Here is a 19,082-nt window from a genome sequence, read left to right as displayed (position 1 = left end):
ATCCCCTGCGACGGAGCTGTGGATGAGACAGAGGCGGGAAAACCGACGGATTGGCCGCTGAAATCCCAGAGTGTGGGACCTCAGCAGGGCGGGAGGGGCCCGTGGGGGGATCGGCGTCTCCAGGGGAGATATTCCCATCCCATCCCATTATCCCATCCCACCCCAGCCACCCCCACCATCCCAAGCCCAGGGCCATCCCAGCCCAGCCCAGAGCCCAGCCCCAGCCCAGCCCAGCCCAGGAGCCCAGGAGCCAAGGAGCCAGGAGCCAGCCCAACCAGCCCAGGAGCCAGCCCAACCACTCACCCCATCCCAGCCCAGCCCAGCCCCAGGATCCCAAGCCCAGGATCCATCCATCCCATCCCATCCATCCCATCCCATCCCATCCCACCCCACCCCATCCCATACCCAATCCCATCCCATCCCATTATCCCCTTATCCCATCCCACCCCATCCCATCCCCATCCCATCGCATCCCATTATCCCATCCCATCATCCCATCCCATCCCATGGATCCCATCCCATCCCATCCCATCCCTGTCCCTGCAGCCCTGGATGTGTCTGGAGATCCCTGGATGTGTCTGGAGATCCCCTGGATGTGTCTGGAGATCCCTGGACGTAGCTGGAAATCCCCTGGATGTGTCTGGAGATCTCTGGATGTGTCTGGAGATCCCCTGGATGTGTCTGGAGATCTCTGGATGTGTCTGGAGATCCCCTGGATGTGTCTGGAGATCCCCTGGATGTGTCTGGAGATCCCCTGGATGTGTCTGGAGATCCCTGGATGTGTCAGGAGATCTCTGGATGTGTCTGGAGATCCCTGGATGTGTCTGGAGATCCCAGGATGTGTCTGGAGATCCCTGGATGTGTCTGGAGATCCCTTGGATGTGTCTGGAGATCTCTGGATGTGTCTGGAGATCCCTGGATGTGTCTGGAGATCCCTTGGATGTGTCTGGAGATCCCTGGATGTGTCTGGAGATCCCTTGGATGTGTCTGGAGATCCCTGGATGTGTCTGGAGATCCCCTGGATGTGTCTGGAGATCTCTGGATGTGTCTGGAGATCTCTGGATGTGTCTTGCTTGGCCTTGGGTGTGTCAGCATTAAAAATCCCAATTTTTTTTTGGGAATACCTTGAGCGTTGCTCGGAGCTGTGCTTTTTTTTTTTTTTTTTTTTTGGGAAGCTCCACGTGATCGGTTCCTTAGAAAACATAATTTATTTTATGCTCTTTTTTTGGGGGGTGTTTTTTTGGGTGCTTGGTTTTGGGAAATTAGCCTGAGGTTGTGTTTATAAAAGGATTGGTGGTAGAGGAATTTCCTGTAGCCCAAATTGGGGGGGAAAAGAAAAAAAAATGGCATTAAACTAATTTTATTTAATGTGACCTAAATTAATATTTTGGGGTTGGGTTGTTTTTTTTTTTTAACCTTTTGTTGTTGTTGTTGTTGTTGAGCTCACAAAGCTTTTCCTGCAGATCCCTGTTTTCTTTGAGGACAGGACATCAAACTGATGCCGAGCTCCAAAGAGCTGATGTTTTGCTAAACCCCACGTCGTCAATTAATAGAATTTGCTAATTTGCACTGACTGGGAGACCTGCTGCCAACCCCCCAAAAAAACCCCCTTTGTGCTAGTGGAGTAAAAGCTTAGGAAGTTCATTCCCGTGCCTGTAATGTGTGGGGGAAAAAATGTAACAAAACCCACAAAAAACCCAGAAATTTTAGGGTTTCTGTCTCCGGGGATAAAAGTTCAGGGAGGGGAAAGGGGGCAGAGGATTTTTGGTGTGGAAGCGAGGGTTCGGGAGGTTCTGCTGGATTTTGCAGGGTCTGGCCCACGTCTTGGGGAGCGTTTGGGGTGGCAGCCGAATCCTGGCGGCCCCAAAGCGCTGCCGGGGATTTCTGAGGGGCTCCAGAGGCTCGGGAGTTCGGTGATGCCGCTGCCGGGAGGTGAATTCAGCTCGGGGGATCAGGAGAGAGGAGCTCGGGGGGCTCCTGGCCTGGAGGGTTCCCGTGGGGTTTGATGATTCCCTCCCAGCCTGGGAGCTGCTGTGGTGTGGCTGGAAGGGGGTTTGGAATTTTTGGGAGGGAGCAGCGGAGCTCCTGCGGAGCCGTTCCCCTCCCCTGCAGCATTCCCCGACCTCCCCAAGGCCGGGAGAGGATGGAAAAAAGGTCAGGAAGAGGGTTTGAGGTGTGGGGTGTGGCAGGAACTGCTGAGCTCCCCGGAGTTATTCCCGCAGGGTTTGAGACGTCATTCAAAACGAAACGGAACAACAACAACAAAAAATGAACCCTAAAAAGTTGCTCTGCTTCGGGATGAGTTTGGGATCGACGCTTCCTTGGAGCCGTGGGGACGGGGAATTCCTCGAGCCGGGGGATGTGTGAATTGTCACCTCAAGTCGTGGGATTTGTGCTGTGGATAAATCCCGTAGGGGAAAAAAGGTGTTTGGTGCCTGAACTCGCCTGGAGCCAGCTGTGGATGTTCCCCCAACAGGCAGTGTTGAACCTCCCAGTGCCTCAGCAGCTGGCAAAGCAGATTATTGTTATTATTATTATTAATAATAATAATAATAATGTTATTCCAGGCCACTGGAATTAAAACCCGGGAGATTCCAGGCCTGCTCGGACAGCACAGGCTCCCAGTGTCATTGGTTTTGGTAAGGAAAGGTCTAAAAAAAGGTTCAAAATCCACTGAAGTTTTCTTCTGGCGCTGAAATAATCTTGAGTCGAGTTGGAGCTGGGGGGAATCTTTCAGGATTTTCTGACTCCTTGCCCTGGTGGGCGGGTGCTTTTTAGGAATTTTTTTTAGGAGTTGCAGGAGGAGGAGCTTCCTCGAACCAAACACGGGGAAAAAAACCCCGGAGAGGAGGGAATTTGGGGAATCCCTGCGGCAGCGATGACGGTCTGGCCGTGGCGGGTTGTGGTTTAATTCCTTGTGACTCCTGGACCTTTTTAATTTCTCCTGGATTTCTCACTCCAGCCAAGGCTCAGACACGGAGCTGCTGCAGGAGGGAGCGCTGGTGTCCGAAATCTGGCTGAAAATCAGGATCTTTAGGCATCAAAAGTATTTTCTGTGGGGCTTTTTTTTTATTATTATTATTTTTCCCGTTCTGATTTCCAGATTCCACCCCGCAGCGCGGATGAAATTGCCGGCAATGAATTTGTACGGATCCTTTCCCCAGAAGTAACTTCCTCCCTCTAATCTCCTCTTGCTTCAATACTTTATCCAATAATATTTTAATGATTTAATTCTATTGTTAACGGTAGGAATTTCAGAGTTGCAAAGGCTCTTTCTGAAGAGAAACTCCTCCCCTTGTCGATACCATAAATACTCATCTTGATCTAGACGGATTTGTTATTTTGGCACCAGAATCCCTATTTTTTTTTTTTTTTCAGTATAAAGTGCACTTTTCCACAAAAAAAAAAAAAAGAAAAAAATTTGTATTCCTGATGAGTGTCTTATGGGCTGAGAGGGATATTCTGCCAAAAGCTCCAGAGCTGAGGGCGTTGTTAATTCTTCGAGGTACTCATTGAAACCTGGAACCTGCTTCTGCTCCGTCTATTTTAAGACAAAAAAAAAAAAACCCGCCCAAATTTAGGGAAGAAATTCTAAGACAGCAGCGGGGAAGGAAATGGCTCCCCACGAACAGGAATCGAAGATGGGAAATGAAACTTCGGCCGCCCTTAGGGGAAAACTCCGTGGTACTTCGAAAGTCCACCTTCGGCTTTCCCGATTGCACCAGCCTCTGAAATCGCAGATGTTTACTTTGCCCATCAGGGAGTGCCTTGTCCTGGGCCGGGCTCACCTTCGGGGAGTGCTGACGGTGATCTGCCCAATGTTTGGGTGGGAAAACCGGGCTGGACACCCCTGTCTGGATGAGAATCCCCGTTACGATCCGCGATCTCCGCGCCGAGTTCCCTGGATTCGCTCACACACGGACCTGCCGTGGGCGGCAAAGAGGATTCTCCGTTCCGCGCTCTCTTTTTGCTCGGGTTTCCCCAATCCCTGAGGGTTTTGCTGCCTCCTCTTGGGGCGAGGTGTTTGTCCGGACCCTTCCCCACGGGGCTTCCTCCGTGTGTCCCTGGTGAAGCCGCCGGTGTCGGTGTGGGCGTTCTCGGGTGTCGCCTCGTGCTGGTTTTTGGGATCCTTGGAGCGCCCATCCCGTCGTGTCCGTGTGTTCTCGCAGTGCCTTGTCGATCCCGACCATCCCCGCGTGGGCTCGGGGAGCGGCGAGGCGCTCCCGGCTCCGACTGCCAGGCTCGGGCTTTGTAAGCTGGAAGGATTGAAACCCCCGTTTCGAAGGAAATAAAAGAGTTTGACTCTGACTCCCGGCGTCCTGTCACCCTCCTTGGTTTTCCGAGGCGGCGGTCGGTACAAACCCCTTCCCTCTGCCCGCCCTAAACCGTGTCCCCGAGTGCCACCTCCACACCTTCACCCCTTTCCAGGGGTGGGAACTCAGCGCCGGCAGCTTTAAGGTTTCTTCTTCTCTGCTGCCGCAAACTGGGAGCAAACTGGGCTGGGCTGGGAGGGCTGGGTGCCACCAGATGGTGCTCGGTGTCACCCCGGGGTGACAGCCCAGGGCGCCACCCCTGCACAGCTCCGGCTCCATCCGGACACGGGGAGGCTCCGAGAGCTCCAGCTCGATCCGGGAATTGGGAAGGGAGCGACGCCTGCGGAGATCCGGAGCGATCCGGGACAGCCGGAGGGTGAAACACCTGCACGGCTCCAGCTCCATCCAGGGCAGCTCCAGCTCCATCCAGGACAGCTCCAGCTCCATCCAGAACAGCTCCAGCTCCATCCAGGGCAGCTCCAGCTCCATCCAGGACAGCTCCAGCTCCATCCAGAGCAGCTCCAGCTCCATCCAGGACACCTGCACAGCTCCAGCTCCATCCAGGACAGCTCCAGCTCCATCCAGGACAGCTCCAGCTCCATCCAGGGCCCGCTCCAGCTCCATCCAGGGCAGCTCCAGCTCCATCCAGGACAGCTCCAGCTCCATCCAGGACACCTGCACAGCTCCAGCTCCATCCAAGAGGGTGAAAAGTCTCAATTCCAGCTTGTTCCAGCACAGCTGGAGGTCGCAGACCCTCCGCAGCTCCAGCGTGGTCCTGGGGGCTTCTCCCTTCCCTGGCGAGGCGGAGGTGGCAGGACAGGGGATGTCACAGGGAGGGGACAGCAGCACCAGCCTGGGCTGGGTTTCGGTGTCAGCCCTCGCCAGGCGGAGCAGGACGGAGTTGGATTCGTGACCCGAGGTAATTAAAACCCGGACCGAACCCGGGGTACCCCGGCAGAACGGGGCTCAGTGAGGTCACGGCGGTGGTCCACGGGTTTTGTCTGGAGCAAGGTCACAAAGGAAAACCTCGCTGTTGCTCTGGAATCTCTGCTTTTCTCCTCTCCTCTCTCTCTCTCTCTTTTTTTTTTTTTTTTTTTTTTTTTTTTTTTTTTAATGCCCTAATTCTAGGGGAATTTTTTTTAATTTTTTTTTTTTTTTTTTTCCCCTGGGCTGCCATGGTGATCCTGCCGAGCTCTCCAGCCTTTTCTTGGCGATGGAGCTTTTATTCCACCCACCAGTGCTCCAGGCACCGGGAGCTTTGAGCTCTCCCTCACAGGTGAGCCAGGACTGGAGCTCCCGGGAGCGGCCCCGATGACTTCACTCCCCTTTTAATTCCCTTTATAAGGTGAGAAGTTTTCCCTGCTCGGTGTTCTCGGGGTGATGTCATGCCTCATGTGCTCCTGAGCTCATTTTACAAACCGAACCCTCCCTGGGGGGACAGATCCAAGGTTTTCCCCGTGCTCCTCATGGAGCGTCCCCCTTGGATTCCTTGCTGGAGACGCAGAGATTGATGGAGAGGATCCCTTTGGTGGACTGGCTCCTCAAAAGATTTTAATTGTTCTTCTCGGCGGCCCTTCTTCCCTCCTCCCCAGCTCCTCCCGCTTTCCAGCCCCTTCCTAAACGAGGTGGGATTTTTGGGCAGCGTCCCTCTGGCCAGGCTGCTCCCTCTCCCTGTTTTCCCGGCGTGCGAACCAAAGCCGAGCCCGGGGCCGAGGTGCAGCGGGAGGATTCCCCAAAGCTTCCACCCAGAACCTCGGAGCCGCGGGGGAATTTCCTGCGCGGGCTGCTTTCGGTGCGGGCACGTCCCGGGGCAGGATCCGCCGCCTCTCCCCGCCAGGATGGATGCCTGGGGATGCGCAAACTCCCAGCGCAGCGCAGAATTCCCCGGGGATGAGCTCCCCGTGCCGGGGGTGATGCTCTGCCTCGAGTAATTCCCCATCCCAGCGCTCCTCACCGCGGCTTCCCCTCCCTGCCTGCGTCCAGGAGATGCAGATGGATATTCTCTGCTGCGGGATGGGATTTTATTTTTAATTTTTTTTTTTTTTTTGGCCGGTTCCCAGCCGGCACCACGGCTCCAGCCTGCGGGGGAAAAACCTCTCCGTGCTGCTTCTGTCTCCAGCTGCTTCCCGCTGCCGGCGATGCTCCGTGTGCCCTGTGTACACAACCCTTTCCCGAGTCACGCTCCGGTGACTAATTCCCTCCTGATGGGCACGTGGAGCCTCGTCCGTGTCCGGGCTTTGCAAATAAATATATTTATTTCTCCTGGAGGTCGGGCTGGCAACAACTTCCCCCAATCCTCCAGCGGCTTCCATCCTCGTTCCTCATCCAAAAATTGTGCTTTGCCCTCCAAAAATCATCCAGGCTCTTGAAACCCCGCGGTTTGGAGGAGGTTTTGGGGGTTGTCTGTCTTTTGTAGCATCTTTTGTGATCAGAGGGATGCTGTCCTGGGATGTGCCCAGGATTTGGTTTCCTTCATCTACTTTCCCTGTCATTTAAAGCATCCACACTTAAAATCCTGCAGTTTTAAGGAACTGTCCAGGTTATCCTTCCCTTTTATTGTGTCCTAAGGGTTTCCTTGGTAAAAGAGATGCTGCTCTGGGATGTGCCCAGGCTGGATTTGGTTCCTTCCATATTTTTTTCCCCCCTGCTCAGCACTGGAAAACTTCTTGGAGGAAGGATTTGGAGCTGATCCGGCTCCCTTGGAGCCTCGAGCTCCATTCCCGGGCTCAGCACCACCACCGCAAGGGATCCCAATATTCCTTAAAGCCTTGGCCTGGGATTACCTCCTGGATCTACACCAAAAGCAGAGGGAAAGGGCTGTTTGGGCACTTTGGGAGTGTGAGATTGAACAGGAAGATGCTCCCACCATGGAAAAGCTGCTTTTTAAAGCTGCTTCTCAACAACCACCACATCGACCCTGCCCGGGCTGAGCTTCTTCCCTGAATATCCTCATCCTGAACATCCTGAAGGGACCCACAAGGATGAGGAGCTCCAAACTCCACGATGCTCTCCAGGGATTCTATTTAACGTCTGTAAGCTGGAAATCAGCCTCAGCAGGACCCAGACCCCACCTGGGGATCCCTGTGCAGGGGAGCCCGTCCAGGAAAGGCTCCTCGGGAAGCAGGGAACATCCCGGAGCCAAAAGCATCTCGGAGAGGAAGGTGATTTGTGGGGTGAGGGAGGACTTCCCAAGCCAGATTTCCATTTTTGGTGGTCGGCCCAGAGGCATTTCCTGCACTTCCCGGCCTGAGGGGGCCGGGAATCCGGGTTAATCATTGACCGCGGGCGCAGGAATGTCTTTGTCCAAGTGGAGCAGAAGTCTCATTTTTGGGAGATGCCGTAAACTGGCGGCAAAGGGAGAAAAATGTGATTCCTGCTGTGACGGGGCAAAAGCTGCTTTTTCTGCTTGCCTGACCCGTCCCGGTGGTCTTTGAAAACATCCAAAGGTCAGCGCAGCGTCCACTCTGCCGATTCACCGCTGGGAAAACACGGGATGCGCATTCCCAGACATCCCAGATGAGAGCCCCGTCCCCCATCCCTCCCTGCCCCTTTCCACACCTGAAATGAGACGGGATGGAGCAAACCCCACACGGGGATCTGCCTCACTGGGGGAATTTCTCATCCCAAATAATTCCTGGAGCTTCCAGCTCCGACTTCTCTCGAGGCCGAGCCCCGAGGGCTGCTTGGAGCTTCGTGTGCTGCTCTTCCCTTCTTACCCTTTGGCTGGAAAAACGCCAAGGGAAAGTGAGAATTGCCTTTTTATTATTATTTTTTTTCCCCCCCAGGGAATATCCTCCCTGCAGCATCCAGCTCCCTCAGCCTGAGTGGTTTTGGGGAGCACTGAGGTCCCGTGGGATGTGGGAAGAACCCGATCCCGCTCTGTCGCTCCCAGGGCGATGCCACCAATTCCCTCTGGGCGCTTTTTTGGGGATCCTTTGCTCAGCAGTTGTGGGGAACTGACAGCCCTAAAATCTGGAAGGCGGAACTTCCCCCCTTGCCGCTTGTGAGAAGGAACGCTGCAAAAAACCCCGAAATTTCCGCCAGCTCGGGCAGCTGCGGGGAAGTTCCTGCATTTTGGGGAATCCAGGCCCTCTGGAGCCCCCTGCTCCGTGCCCTTCACGTGCTCCCCACCGACCACCAGCATCTGGAGGAGGGAAAAACATTGTTTATTTGGAATCACGGGCGCGGTTTTGTTGGAAGGGAACTTAAACCTCATCCCGTCCCACCCCTGCCGTGGGCAGGGACACCTCCCACCGCCCCAGGGGGCTCCAAACCCCACCCAAGCTGGCCTTGGACAATTCCACACCTTTCCAGGCTCAGCAGTGCACAGCCTGAGCTTCTCCTCGACTTTCCCAGAGTTCGATCCTCCTCTCCCTCAGCCCGACCCCAGCCCCTCTTTCCCTGGGAACAGCGATCCCTGCTCCCGATCCGTGCCAGCAGAGCTGTGCCGAGGTGAGGGACCCACATGGGATGAGCTAACTGGAGAGGAGCCCTGCTCCTGCCGGGAGAAGGCGCCGGATGAACCTGACCTTCCACCGCCGAACGTGTCCAGGAAGAGCCGAGGAAACGTGGGATGCGGAATTGCGCAATCCCCTCTCGCAGGCTGGTGAGGACACGCTGGGATATTTCATCATCGCTCGCTCAGGATCAGACCAGCGCTCCCAAAAATCCCTCTTTATGGCCCTTCCCGGACTGTAAATCTCCAGCTTCCACTGCTGGCGCCTTTTGGGGGGGAAAACATCCGGCTCCGGCAAACTTTGATGCTCCGGGAGTGCGTCACTCCTGGATACGGGGCTCGCACCCACGGGGCAGAAAACCCATTGCAAAAGCAGAACTTTGGGATTTCGAGGTTTCTGCCGGGCCTTGCTCAATGTCACTGGAGAGGTCGGGGCCTCTTCCTACCCCCGGACGTGCCCAAGGCTCCGTTTTGGCTCTGGGGATGGCAGAGGGGGCCGGTGGCTGGATGTGGACACGGAGATGTCCGGAGGGGAGGGAATGGCGTGGTGGCTCTGCCATCTGGGGCGATGCTCCCTCTCCTTTCTTCCCTGGATTTGGGGGGGCTGGAGGGTTGCAGTCTGATAAAACCCCTGGGAGAGGGGTCACAGCTGGCTGGGGGCTCTGGGAATTCCCTCTGGGAAGGGGCTGCAGGAGGGGAGCTCACCGCTGCCCGGCTGCTGGAGGGATGGGAAATGTCCCACTCACGGTGCCCGGATCCACGCGGGGTGAAACCCCGGAGATAAAGCTGAGCTTTCCCCGGGAGCCACACCCGGGATTTCCCTGAAAGCTGGATGCTCTGGGAAGGGAGAAGCAGCGAAATGGGCAGGGGATCTGGGGGACTCCTGCTCCTCCTCACCCACCCTGCTGCCAGGACGATCCCGAGCGGGGCAGCGGAGCTTGTCCGGGGCAGAGCCCTCCACACGACCCTGGTCATCCCGACAGACTTCTCCTTTCCCGAGTCTCGGGGTGAAACACGCGATCTCCGCTTCGCCTCAGGCAACCCCTTGAGAAACCGGGCGAGAAAATCCGGGGCCAGGCTGGAGCCGAGTCCCGAGGAGGAGCGGGGGGTGAAGAGCCGTAAATCACGGGATTAGCGCACGTTCATCCCTGGCGGCAGCGCCGCCGAAAACCAGGCGCTCGGGTAATTTAGGAACGGCCTCGCCTGTCCTGGGGAGACCTGCCCGTCTCCTCACGAGACCGGGAGCTCCTCATCCCTCCGCTCACGCTTTTTTTTGTTTGTTTGTTTGTTTGTTTTGTTTTGGGGTATTTTTTTTTAATGGTCCGAGCATCCCTGCGGAGAAGCTGTGAGAGAGGGGCGGTGCAGTGCTGGCCCCCGGGGCTCGTTCCCGCTGCGGGTTTGCCGCTGCCCGGCGCCGCTCCGCTCTGGCACGGCGCTGCCCGGCACACGTGGCCCCGCTGGATCCGTGCCACCCGGCGTGACCGCTTCCATCGCCTCCGGTCGGGGTGACGTAACCCCGGCCGCGGTTGCCTCAGAAGGATCCAGGCTCGGGATGAAACGAATCCCTCGGCCGCACCTGTCCGGTGGGGCAAGGTCCTGCTCAAATCCTCCCCCTGCTCCGGCCGCGCTCCCGGCAGGAGCAGCCCCCTCCCCGCCCCGTCCCTGCTCCGCCGGGGTTTTGGGAAGGGGCTGCTCGGCCCCGTGGGACGGAGAGCAGCGCCCCCGACCCGCGGGGTGGCTGAGGATGCGAGGATGGGGAAGCCGCGCTCGGAGCGGCTCCTGGCACATCGTCCGTCCCCTCTCCATCACCCCGCTCCGTCAGCGGCGGGTGCCGGGGGTGAGCGGGATCCCCCGAGCCGCGCGGGGAAAGCGGGAGGCAGAAGGGAAACGTTTGTGCCTGAGAAGGAATATCGCATTATTTTCTACCCCCGCAGCCGCAAACCAGCTCATCCATCACCCTGCTGCCAGCGCTGTCAGAGCTCCGGGTGGAAATCCCAGGCGGAGAGGAGGGATTCCTGCTGGAGTCCTCTCCGCCGTCACTCTCCGGGGAGAGGGCGGGCAAAGTTCGTTCCTATAAAGTCAGGTCTGGTCCTCTTCATTCATTCCCCCTGGCAGCGCCGCCGGCAGCAGCGCGTCCAGCCTTCGCACAAGGATTGGGAGCAGATCCTGCCCCGAAGCCGCCGCTTTTTTTTCCGCAGGATGCTGAGGAGGGCGATGCGGGCCGCGCTCACCTGCCTGCAGCTCCTGCTGCTCCTCTCCGCCGCGGATTCCCGGCCCCACGCCTGGGACCAGGACAGGTTCCAGCTGGAAGCCGTCAAAAAGGAGATCCTGGAGCGGCTGGGGATGCCGGCTCCCCACCGTCGTGCGGCGCCGGCTGGACCGGGAGAGCATCCAGAGAGCGCAGCGGCTCTACCGGCAGCAAGCGGCGGAGCTGGCGGGGAACCGGAGCCGGGAGAGGGAGGAAGAAGAGAGGAAGCCGCGTCCCGGAGCCGGAGGTTGCATCGCCTGACCCCCACCTGTGAGTGGCCGTGGCTCCGTGGCCTCCCCCGACCCTCATCCCCCGCGCTGGGGAATGTCACCCCGCTGCCCGGGGACATGACCGGGCATGCAGCACGGTGGCCGCGCTCATCCTCGCCCTGCTCCTTGCTTTGCGCTGGAAGTGGGGAGGAGCCACCGCGGGAACATTTTTGCTTCAAACCAGAAAAATAACCAAATAATCAGGAGGGTTGGGGTGAAAGTTTTGATCGGCTCGGGGGCTCGGAGTGGGGCTCGAGGGATTTGGGGGGTGAGCAGAAGGAGGAGAGGCGGTGCCACCCCTCGATCCCCAGCTTGAGCTTCAGTTCGGAGGTTTATCTGCATCTGGGGGGAATTTAAATAATACAATAAATTAAATTAATATTAACATTTAAGTGAAATAATTTCAGTAATTCCCTTGCTTGCTGCTGGAGGGAACAGTCGGGGTGTGGGTGCTCCGGTGGGTCCTGGGACGCCTCAGGAAAACCGAGACCCCCCCCAACCTGGGGGGGGTCCCTGGAGATTGTGGCTCTGAGGACGAGCACAGCAAAGAATTTCCAGCACCCCTCCGGATGCGGGTGATTCCCTGGAGGCGCGGGCAGGAGCTGATCCCAAACCTGGGCTGCTGGGGAGCCGCTGGCTCTTACATCAGCTGTCCTCTTTGTCCCCGCAGTGTCGAGCTGGCTGGACATCCCCGAGGGCCGCCAGGACTCCGAAGGACACCGGGACGCTCAGGGACACCGGGGTCCCTACCGCTACCACCTCCTGCTGTCCCGCACCGCGGATTTCCACCGCCAGCTCCGGGTGGTGCAGGCGGAGCTGAAACTCTTGGAGCAGCCGCTGTCCCTGCCCGGCGCCTCCTCGGTGCCACCGCGGGTCACCGTCTACACCCTGCGGGGGGCCGAGGGGACCCCCCGGCTCCTGCACAGCCAAGAGCTGGACCGGGATTCCCCGAGCCTGGACCTGACCGGAGGCCATCCAGCCGTGGGTGGCCGGGCCCGAGGCCACGCTGCGCCTGGAGCTGGGACTTCACCCGCCGACGTCTCGGCCGCCCTGGTCACATCCCGCGGGGGAACGCCGGTGCTGGAGGTGGAAACGCAGGAGAACCCGGCTCGGGCGGCCAGGAGAGCTCGGGGGCTGGAGGAGGAGTGCGGGAAGAGCGACGGGAAGTGCTGCCTGAAGTCGCTGAAGGTCTCCTTCCACGACATCGGCTGGTCGGACTGGGTCATCGCCCCCAACAGCTACTACATGCGGTTCTGCGAGGGTTCCTGCCCGCACAACTACAAACCGGCCAGCATGCCACGCCCAGATCAAATCCCGGGTGCACTCCCTGTCCGGGCCGCCCCCGCGCCCTGCTGCGTGCCCGCCGGCTACGACCCCATGGTGCTGATGCACCTGGACAGCGAGGGCAGGCTGGTGTCCAGCCTCTTCGAGGACATTGCTGGTCCACCGGCTGCCACTGCGCCTGACGGCCGCTCCCACCGGGGTGTGGCACCGTCCGAGGCGGGGGCGAAGCCATCCCGACTCCCGGCAGCTCCAGCGTCCCCGAAATCCAGATCCTGTGGCACCAAGTGATTCCATGCCAGGCCTGGATCCGCCGCTGAGCTCGGCCATGAGGTCTCCAGCATTCCCCAAAATCCTGGATCCACCAGCTGAGCTCAGCCATGAGGTCTCCAGCATCCCCCAAAATTCCTGGATCCACCGCTGAGCTCGGCCATGAGGTCTCCAGCATTCCCAAAATCCTGGATCCAACACTGAGCTCGGCCATGAGGTCTCCAGCATCCCATTCCTGGATCCACCACTGAGCTCGGCCATGAGGTTCTCCAGCATTCCCAAAATTCCTGGATCCACCGGTGAGCTCAGCCATGAGGTCTCCAGCATCCCCAAATCCTGGATCCACCGCTGAGCTCGGCCATGAGGTCTCCAGCATTCACAAAATTCCTGGACTCCACCGGTGAGCTCAGCCATGAGGTCTCCAGCAATTCCCAGATCCCCTGGATCCACCACTGAGCTCAGCCATGAGGTCTCCAGCATTCCCCAAAATCCAGATCCTGCCGGCACCAGGCGACTCCAGACGTGGCCTCTGCTGCCCGGTTCAGCCCTGGGGTCTCCAGTTCTGCCACCCACCACCTCCAGCTGTGAATTCTTCCCCACAAGAACGCGTTCCCCTGTCTCTTCTCTTATTTAAATCCGGATTTTATTGTGCAGGTGGATCCTTCCCACCCAAGAGCCGGGGTGGGTCCATGCCCAGGCGTCCACTTCCCACTCCAAACCTTCTTTTCTGCTCAGAGAGTTATTTATGCAACCCAATTATTTATTTCTAACTTATTCTATTTATAGGAAAATATCCTTTTTTTTTTTTTTTTTTTTCTTTGGAGGGGGTGAAGTGGGAGGGGGGTTTTTGGGTTTGTTTTTTTAAAATTATTTTATATATTTCTATAAAACCAGAAGGATGTAATAACAACGAATAAAGTGATTGTAACAGGGATTGTGGCTGCTCCTCCTGCACACCTTGGGGGGTCTCTGACTGGACCCCTGCTCCCGGGACCCTCAGCTCCCCTGGGATCTGACCCCGTACGGATTTGCTGGTAAATCCTCACGGCTTTCCGGTGCCAACGTGTGAGCAACGCCTGGGCACCGCTCCCAGAGACCTTTGAGTTGTTTTTGTCCTTGGAATGGTGCTGGCCACAGCCCTGACCCCTGGGGTCCAGCTGGGAGGTGACCATTGCCCCACTTCCAGGTGCCTCCGGCCCCGGGACCCCAAAGGGAAGGGGAAAACCCCACTGGGAGGTTGGGGGCACACGCCGTGACCCCAAGGGGATCCCCACGGCTGGACGGGGCGGCTCCTGCTCACAGCTCCTTCCTGGGGGCCTCCAAGTCCCTCAGCAGCTCCTGGAGGGGACCTGGGCTTGAGGGAGGTGGGATATGGGATATGGGATTGGGGTGTGGGGTATGGGATATGGGATATGGGATATGGGATATGGGATATGGGATATGGGATATGGGATATGGGATATGGGATATGGGGTATGGGATATGGGATATGGGATATAGGGTATGGGGTATGGGGTATGGGATGGGATGTGGGATATGGGATTGGGTGGGTATGGGATATGGGGTATGGGATAGGGTGGGATATGGGGTATGGGATATGGGGTATGGGATATGGGGTATGGGATATGGGGTATGGGATATGGGGTATGGGATATGGGGTGTGGGATATGGGGTATGGGATATGGGGTATGGGGTATGGGATATGGGATATGGGATATGGGATATGGGAGATGGGGTATGGGGTATGGGATATGGGTATGGGGTATGGGATATGGGATAGGGATATGGGGGTATGGGATATGGGGTTATGGGGTATGGGATATGGGATATGGGGTATGGGATATGGGATATGGGGTATGGGATATGGGATATGGGATATGGGATATGGGATGTGGGATATGGGGTATGGGATGTGGGATATGGGATATGGGATATGGGGTATGGGGTATGGGGTATGGGTATGGGATATGGCGTATGGGATATGGGATATGGGGTATGGGGTATGGGATATGGGGTATGGGGTATGGGATATGGGATATGGGATATGGGATATGGGATATGGGATATGGGGTATGGGGTATGGGATATGGGATATGGGGTATGGGATATGGGATGTGGAATATGGGATATGGGATGTGGGGTATGGGATATGGGATATGGGATATGGGATATGGGATCTCCGCTCTGGGGCGGGGGATTTGGGGACCAGGAACTGAGGGATGCAAGCTGTGGAGGTGGCGTCTCTGGGGACAGGGACTCGAGGGTCCTGGCTCTTGGGACGCCCACTTTGGGGACACGAGCTCTGGGGACCTGTTCCTGAGGGTCCTGGTCCCTCGGGACCCCCTGCTTTGGGGACACGAGCTCTTGGGTCATGTTCCTGAGGGTCCTGGTCCCTTGGGACCCCCTGCTTTGGGGACACGGGTCTTGGGTCATGTTCCTGAGGGTCCGGGTCCCTCGGGACCCCCCCACTTTGGGGACACGGGCTCTGGGAGCTCCAGGGATTATCCCTAGGGAAAAACCCAAGTCCTGCCCAGAGCTCCGCACAGACCACGAGCTATGCACGTAATTAGAGATAATTAAACCATTTAATGGGGCGCAGTGAAGCCTCCCAGGGGCCGAGGGGACACCCAGAGAATCCATGGGGTCTCTACGTGCCCACGGCACCCAAGAGCTCGAGGTGTCACCAAGGAGGATTAAAAAAAAAAAAAGAAAAGGAACTTTGGTTCCCCAAAGCGGCGGATTTAGCAGGAAAAGGGGGCGCAGGTGGCACCGGATGTCCCCAACCGCCAGCACGTCCCCAGGCGAGCACACGCCCGGCGCTCTCACGGCTCCAAAAGGAGAAGAGGAAGCCAAGGCCCCGGCAGCCCCAGCTCCTCCAGCGCAGCCCCGGGACCCCGCGCGGTGCCAGCCGCCGGCGGATGCGGCGAGGCGTCCCCACGCTCGGCGGGCCTTGGCCCCGGGAGGAAATGTCATCTCAGCCCTCGCCTCAGCGTGAGAACTGGGGCGAAGGAGGGGAGCGGGGCGCTCGGAAAAAATCCCCCCGCCGAAGGCGTTCCCACAGGCGCGGGTGACGCCGCGGGGAACGTCCCTGTGCCCTCTGGGCCAGGGGGCAAAGGGCGTCAGCGGGGGACAGGGAGCGGTCCCCGGCCCTCCTGGTGTCCCCCCAGCCCCTCACTGGTCAGGGATGATGTAGACGTCGTCGGCGAGGCCAGAGTGTTGGCGTAGATGGGCTGGTCCCCGGGATCGGCCGCGCTCTCCAGGAAATAATCCTCATCCGCCAGGACCTGCGGGCTGGGGACAGGGGGGCTCAGGGAAGGAGGGAATGTGGGGTGGGGTGGATGGGATGGAAAAGATGGACAGGAGGAGGCACAGCATGGGATGGGAAGGTTGGGATGGGATGGGATGGGAAGATGAACAGGATAGGATGGCACAGCACACGATGGGATGGGATGGGAGGGATGGGATGGGATGGGATGGGATGGGATGGGATGGGATGGGATGGGATGGGATGGGATCCATGGGATGGGATGGGATGGGATGATGGCAGGTTCAGCACAAGATGGAGCGGGATGAGGCAGGACAACACATCAGGGCACAGCACAGCAGGGAGGGGACGGAACACCCCCGGAATTTCCATCCCTGTGCCGCAGCCTCACCTGTAGCGCCGCTCCTGCCACCCTGGCGCCATCCCTGCGCGGCAGCCGGCGCCGTGCCGGGGCTCACGAAGACGTTCTCGTAGTCGGGGGCGTCGGTGCCATCGGCGGTGCCATCGCGGGGTCCCGGCTGACGTAGCGGGGCTGCCGGAGGTTCCCAGCGGGATCCGGCTTCCCCCCGCCGTCTCCGCGGCTCCCGCTCTCCTCCGCCGGCACCAAACCGCGGCAGCGCCCGCGGCCACCAGCACACCACGGCAGCGGCCGCCCCGGCCACGCCGGCCACCAGCCGCCGGCCGGGCCCGCACTCCCGGCCGTGGAACTCCGTGACGTTGGAGGGGTGCCGGAGGGACGTGAAGCACAGACACCGCAGCCCCTGACGGGAGCAGGGCACCAGGACCGTGCCCAGCACGTCGCAGCGGCAGGACACGGACAGGGATCTCAGCGCGGGCTGGAAGGCGGCGGGGGGCACGGCGGGGAGGGGGTTCCCCTCCAGGCGCAGGGTCCGCAGGGCCGTGGCGTTGCTGAAGAAGCCCTCGGGCAGCTCCCGCAGCCGGTTCTCCGCCAGGTCCAGCTCCTCCGTGCCGGGCCCCAGGCGGGCCGAGGGGCTCAGGGCCTCGATGCCGTTGTTCCTCAGCACCAGCCGGCGCTGCCGGCGGAACGGGCTCCAGTCCAGCTCGGCGCATCCGAGGCTCCGGTTGCTCAGGTCCAGCTCCTCGGAGGCGTCCGGCAGCAAGGCCGAGCAGGGGGACAGGGTGGACACGGGGGTCGCGGCGCTGGCGGGGGGCAGCAGCAGCAGCAGCAGCAGCAGCAGCACGAGCGGGGCCGCGGCGAGCCCCATGGTCCCTGCGCTGCACCGGGAGCCTGGTGGGAAACAGCAACCGGGACCCCCATTCCCACCGGAGCCCCCCTCCAGGGCAGCCCGGTGTGGTCCCCACCCCGCTCCCGCTGTTCCAGGGCTGGGCAGCTCCCGGGGGTCCCAGGGGGCGTTTCCTGCCCCCCTTCCCCCTCCCAGCCGCGGCAGCCTGACTCGCCTGCGCTCCGGCCGCGCTGCCTGGTGCGGGGAAGAGGAACAGGCGGGTCCGGCTGTCCCGTGTCACCCTGGCAGGGCGTAGCCGGCCCCGGGGTGGGGCAGGGGGGCAGCACCCCCAAATCCGCCCCCCCTGACCCCTGCCAGACCCTTCCGGTCCTTTCTTGGGATGCTGAGCATCCCCCCGGCACCGGCTGAGCGTCCCGGTGACCCCGGTGACCCGAGGGATGGGGGATACAGGGACAGCCACACGCGTGTGCTCACAGACCCCCCCCGGCAGCACGGGGACCCCCCGAGTGTGAGGGGACCGGGTGGGAGCCGGGGGACTCCGTGTCTGTGTCCCTGCCGGGGGGGGTGGCCCCATCCCGGTGTCCCCATCCCGGCGCAGCTCAGCGTCCGGGTGCCCGAGTGCATCGAGTTCGTGTCCACTCCCACGTACCCTCTGGTGTGTCCCTCCACGTCCACCCCGCCGTGTCCCCCGTCCCCTCCATGTCCCCCCGTGTCCCCTCCATGTCCCCCGTGTCCCCCCGTGCCACACCGGGTCCGTGTCCGCCCCCTGGTGTCCGAGTCCCTTCGTGACTGCCTGCTCACGTCCCTGTCCGTGTGTCCCCCTGGTGTCCGTGTGTCCCCCTGGTGTCCGTGTGTCCCCCAACCCCTCGCATGCGGCCACCCCGTTGTGTCCAAGTCCACGTGTGACATCCGCGTCCCTCCGCGCCCGGTGCCTGTGGTCACCCCACGTCCATCCCCTCGAGCCCGTGTCCCTCCATGCGCATCCTGTCCCCATCCCCTCGTGCCACTGCCCCTTTAAGTCCACCCTGTCACATCCGTGTCCCTCGGTGTCCCCCGTGTCCCCCCGTGCCCCCCCCTCCCATGCCCACCCCTTCACGTCCGTGTCCACCCTTTCGTGTCCGCGTCCCTCCGTGCCCACTCCCTCGCCTCCGTGTCCCCCCACACCGTGTCCCTCCGTGACCACCCTGTCCCCTCGCGTCACCTCCCCTTTAACCCCCCCGTGTGTCCCCGTCCCTCGGGGGTGCCACCACCCCGCTCGTGTCCTTGCCCCTCCATGCCCACCCCTGGAGCGCATCCCCCGCGCCCACTCCTCTCCTCCGCATCCCCTTTGCCCCCGAGCCCACCCCTCCACATCCGTGCCCATCCGTGCCCCCGGTGCCCACCGTGTCCCCCGTGCCACTCCGTGTCCCCGTGTCCCCCTCCCCTCCACCGCTCCACCCCTCTCCCTCCTCAGCGCGGTCCCCACCTCCCGCCCCCCCCCCAGCCGCCATCGCCCTTTAAGCGCGGCGCGCGGGGGGGGGGGGTGGTGGCGGCGCTGCCGGAACAGCCGCGCGCGGGGGGGGGGGCGGGGGGTGCTGGGGGGGGCGCGGCGGTTTCAAGCTCCCCCTCGGGCGCGCGGCCGCAGCCGGCGGGGCCGGGCCGGGCCGGGCCGGGATGGCGGGGGGGGCGGCGGGGGCGGCGGGGGCCGCGCGGGGCCGGGCCCGGGGCCGCTGACAGCCGCCGCCGCGCCATGTACGCCAAGGGCAAGGGCTCCGGCGTGCCCTCGGACGGCCAGG

General features: G+C 60.3%; 2 protein-coding genes across 2 annotated transcripts; one reads left to right on the top strand and one right to left on the bottom strand.

The window, feature by feature from the left end:
• Positions 1-10,968: 10,968 nt before the first annotated feature.
• On the top strand, positions 10,969-12,858 carry GDF15 (growth differentiation factor 15). Its single transcript, XM_040086480.2, is given in 8 exon segments — positions 10,969-11,121; positions 11,123-11,236; positions 11,239-11,287; positions 11,957-12,255; positions 12,257-12,313; positions 12,316-12,582; positions 12,584-12,617; positions 12,620-12,858. Coding segments are annotated over 8 exon segments (1,212 nt in total).
• A 2,596-nt stretch (positions 12,859-15,454) lies between these two features.
• LOC120763298 (leucine-rich repeat-containing protein 25-like) lies at positions 15,455-17,328 on the bottom strand. The gene is given in 7 exon segments (XM_040086479.1): positions 15,455-16,043; positions 16,046-16,128; positions 16,494-16,537; positions 16,540-16,607; positions 16,610-16,681; positions 16,684-16,741; positions 16,744-17,328. Coding segments are annotated over 7 exon segments (945 nt in total). The 3' UTR covers positions 15,455-16,008.
• Between the last annotated feature and the right edge of the window lie 1,754 nt (positions 17,329-19,082).

The sequence above is a fragment of the Hirundo rustica genome, chromosome 26 (assembly GCF_015227805.2).
Source record: "Hirundo rustica isolate bHirRus1 chromosome 26, bHirRus1.pri.v3, whole genome shotgun sequence".
NCBI lineage: Eukaryota > Metazoa > Chordata > Aves > Passeriformes > Hirundinidae > Hirundo > Hirundo rustica.
Note: the sequence above shows the minus strand (reverse complement) of the source record. Positions and strands in the feature narration are given on the sequence as shown.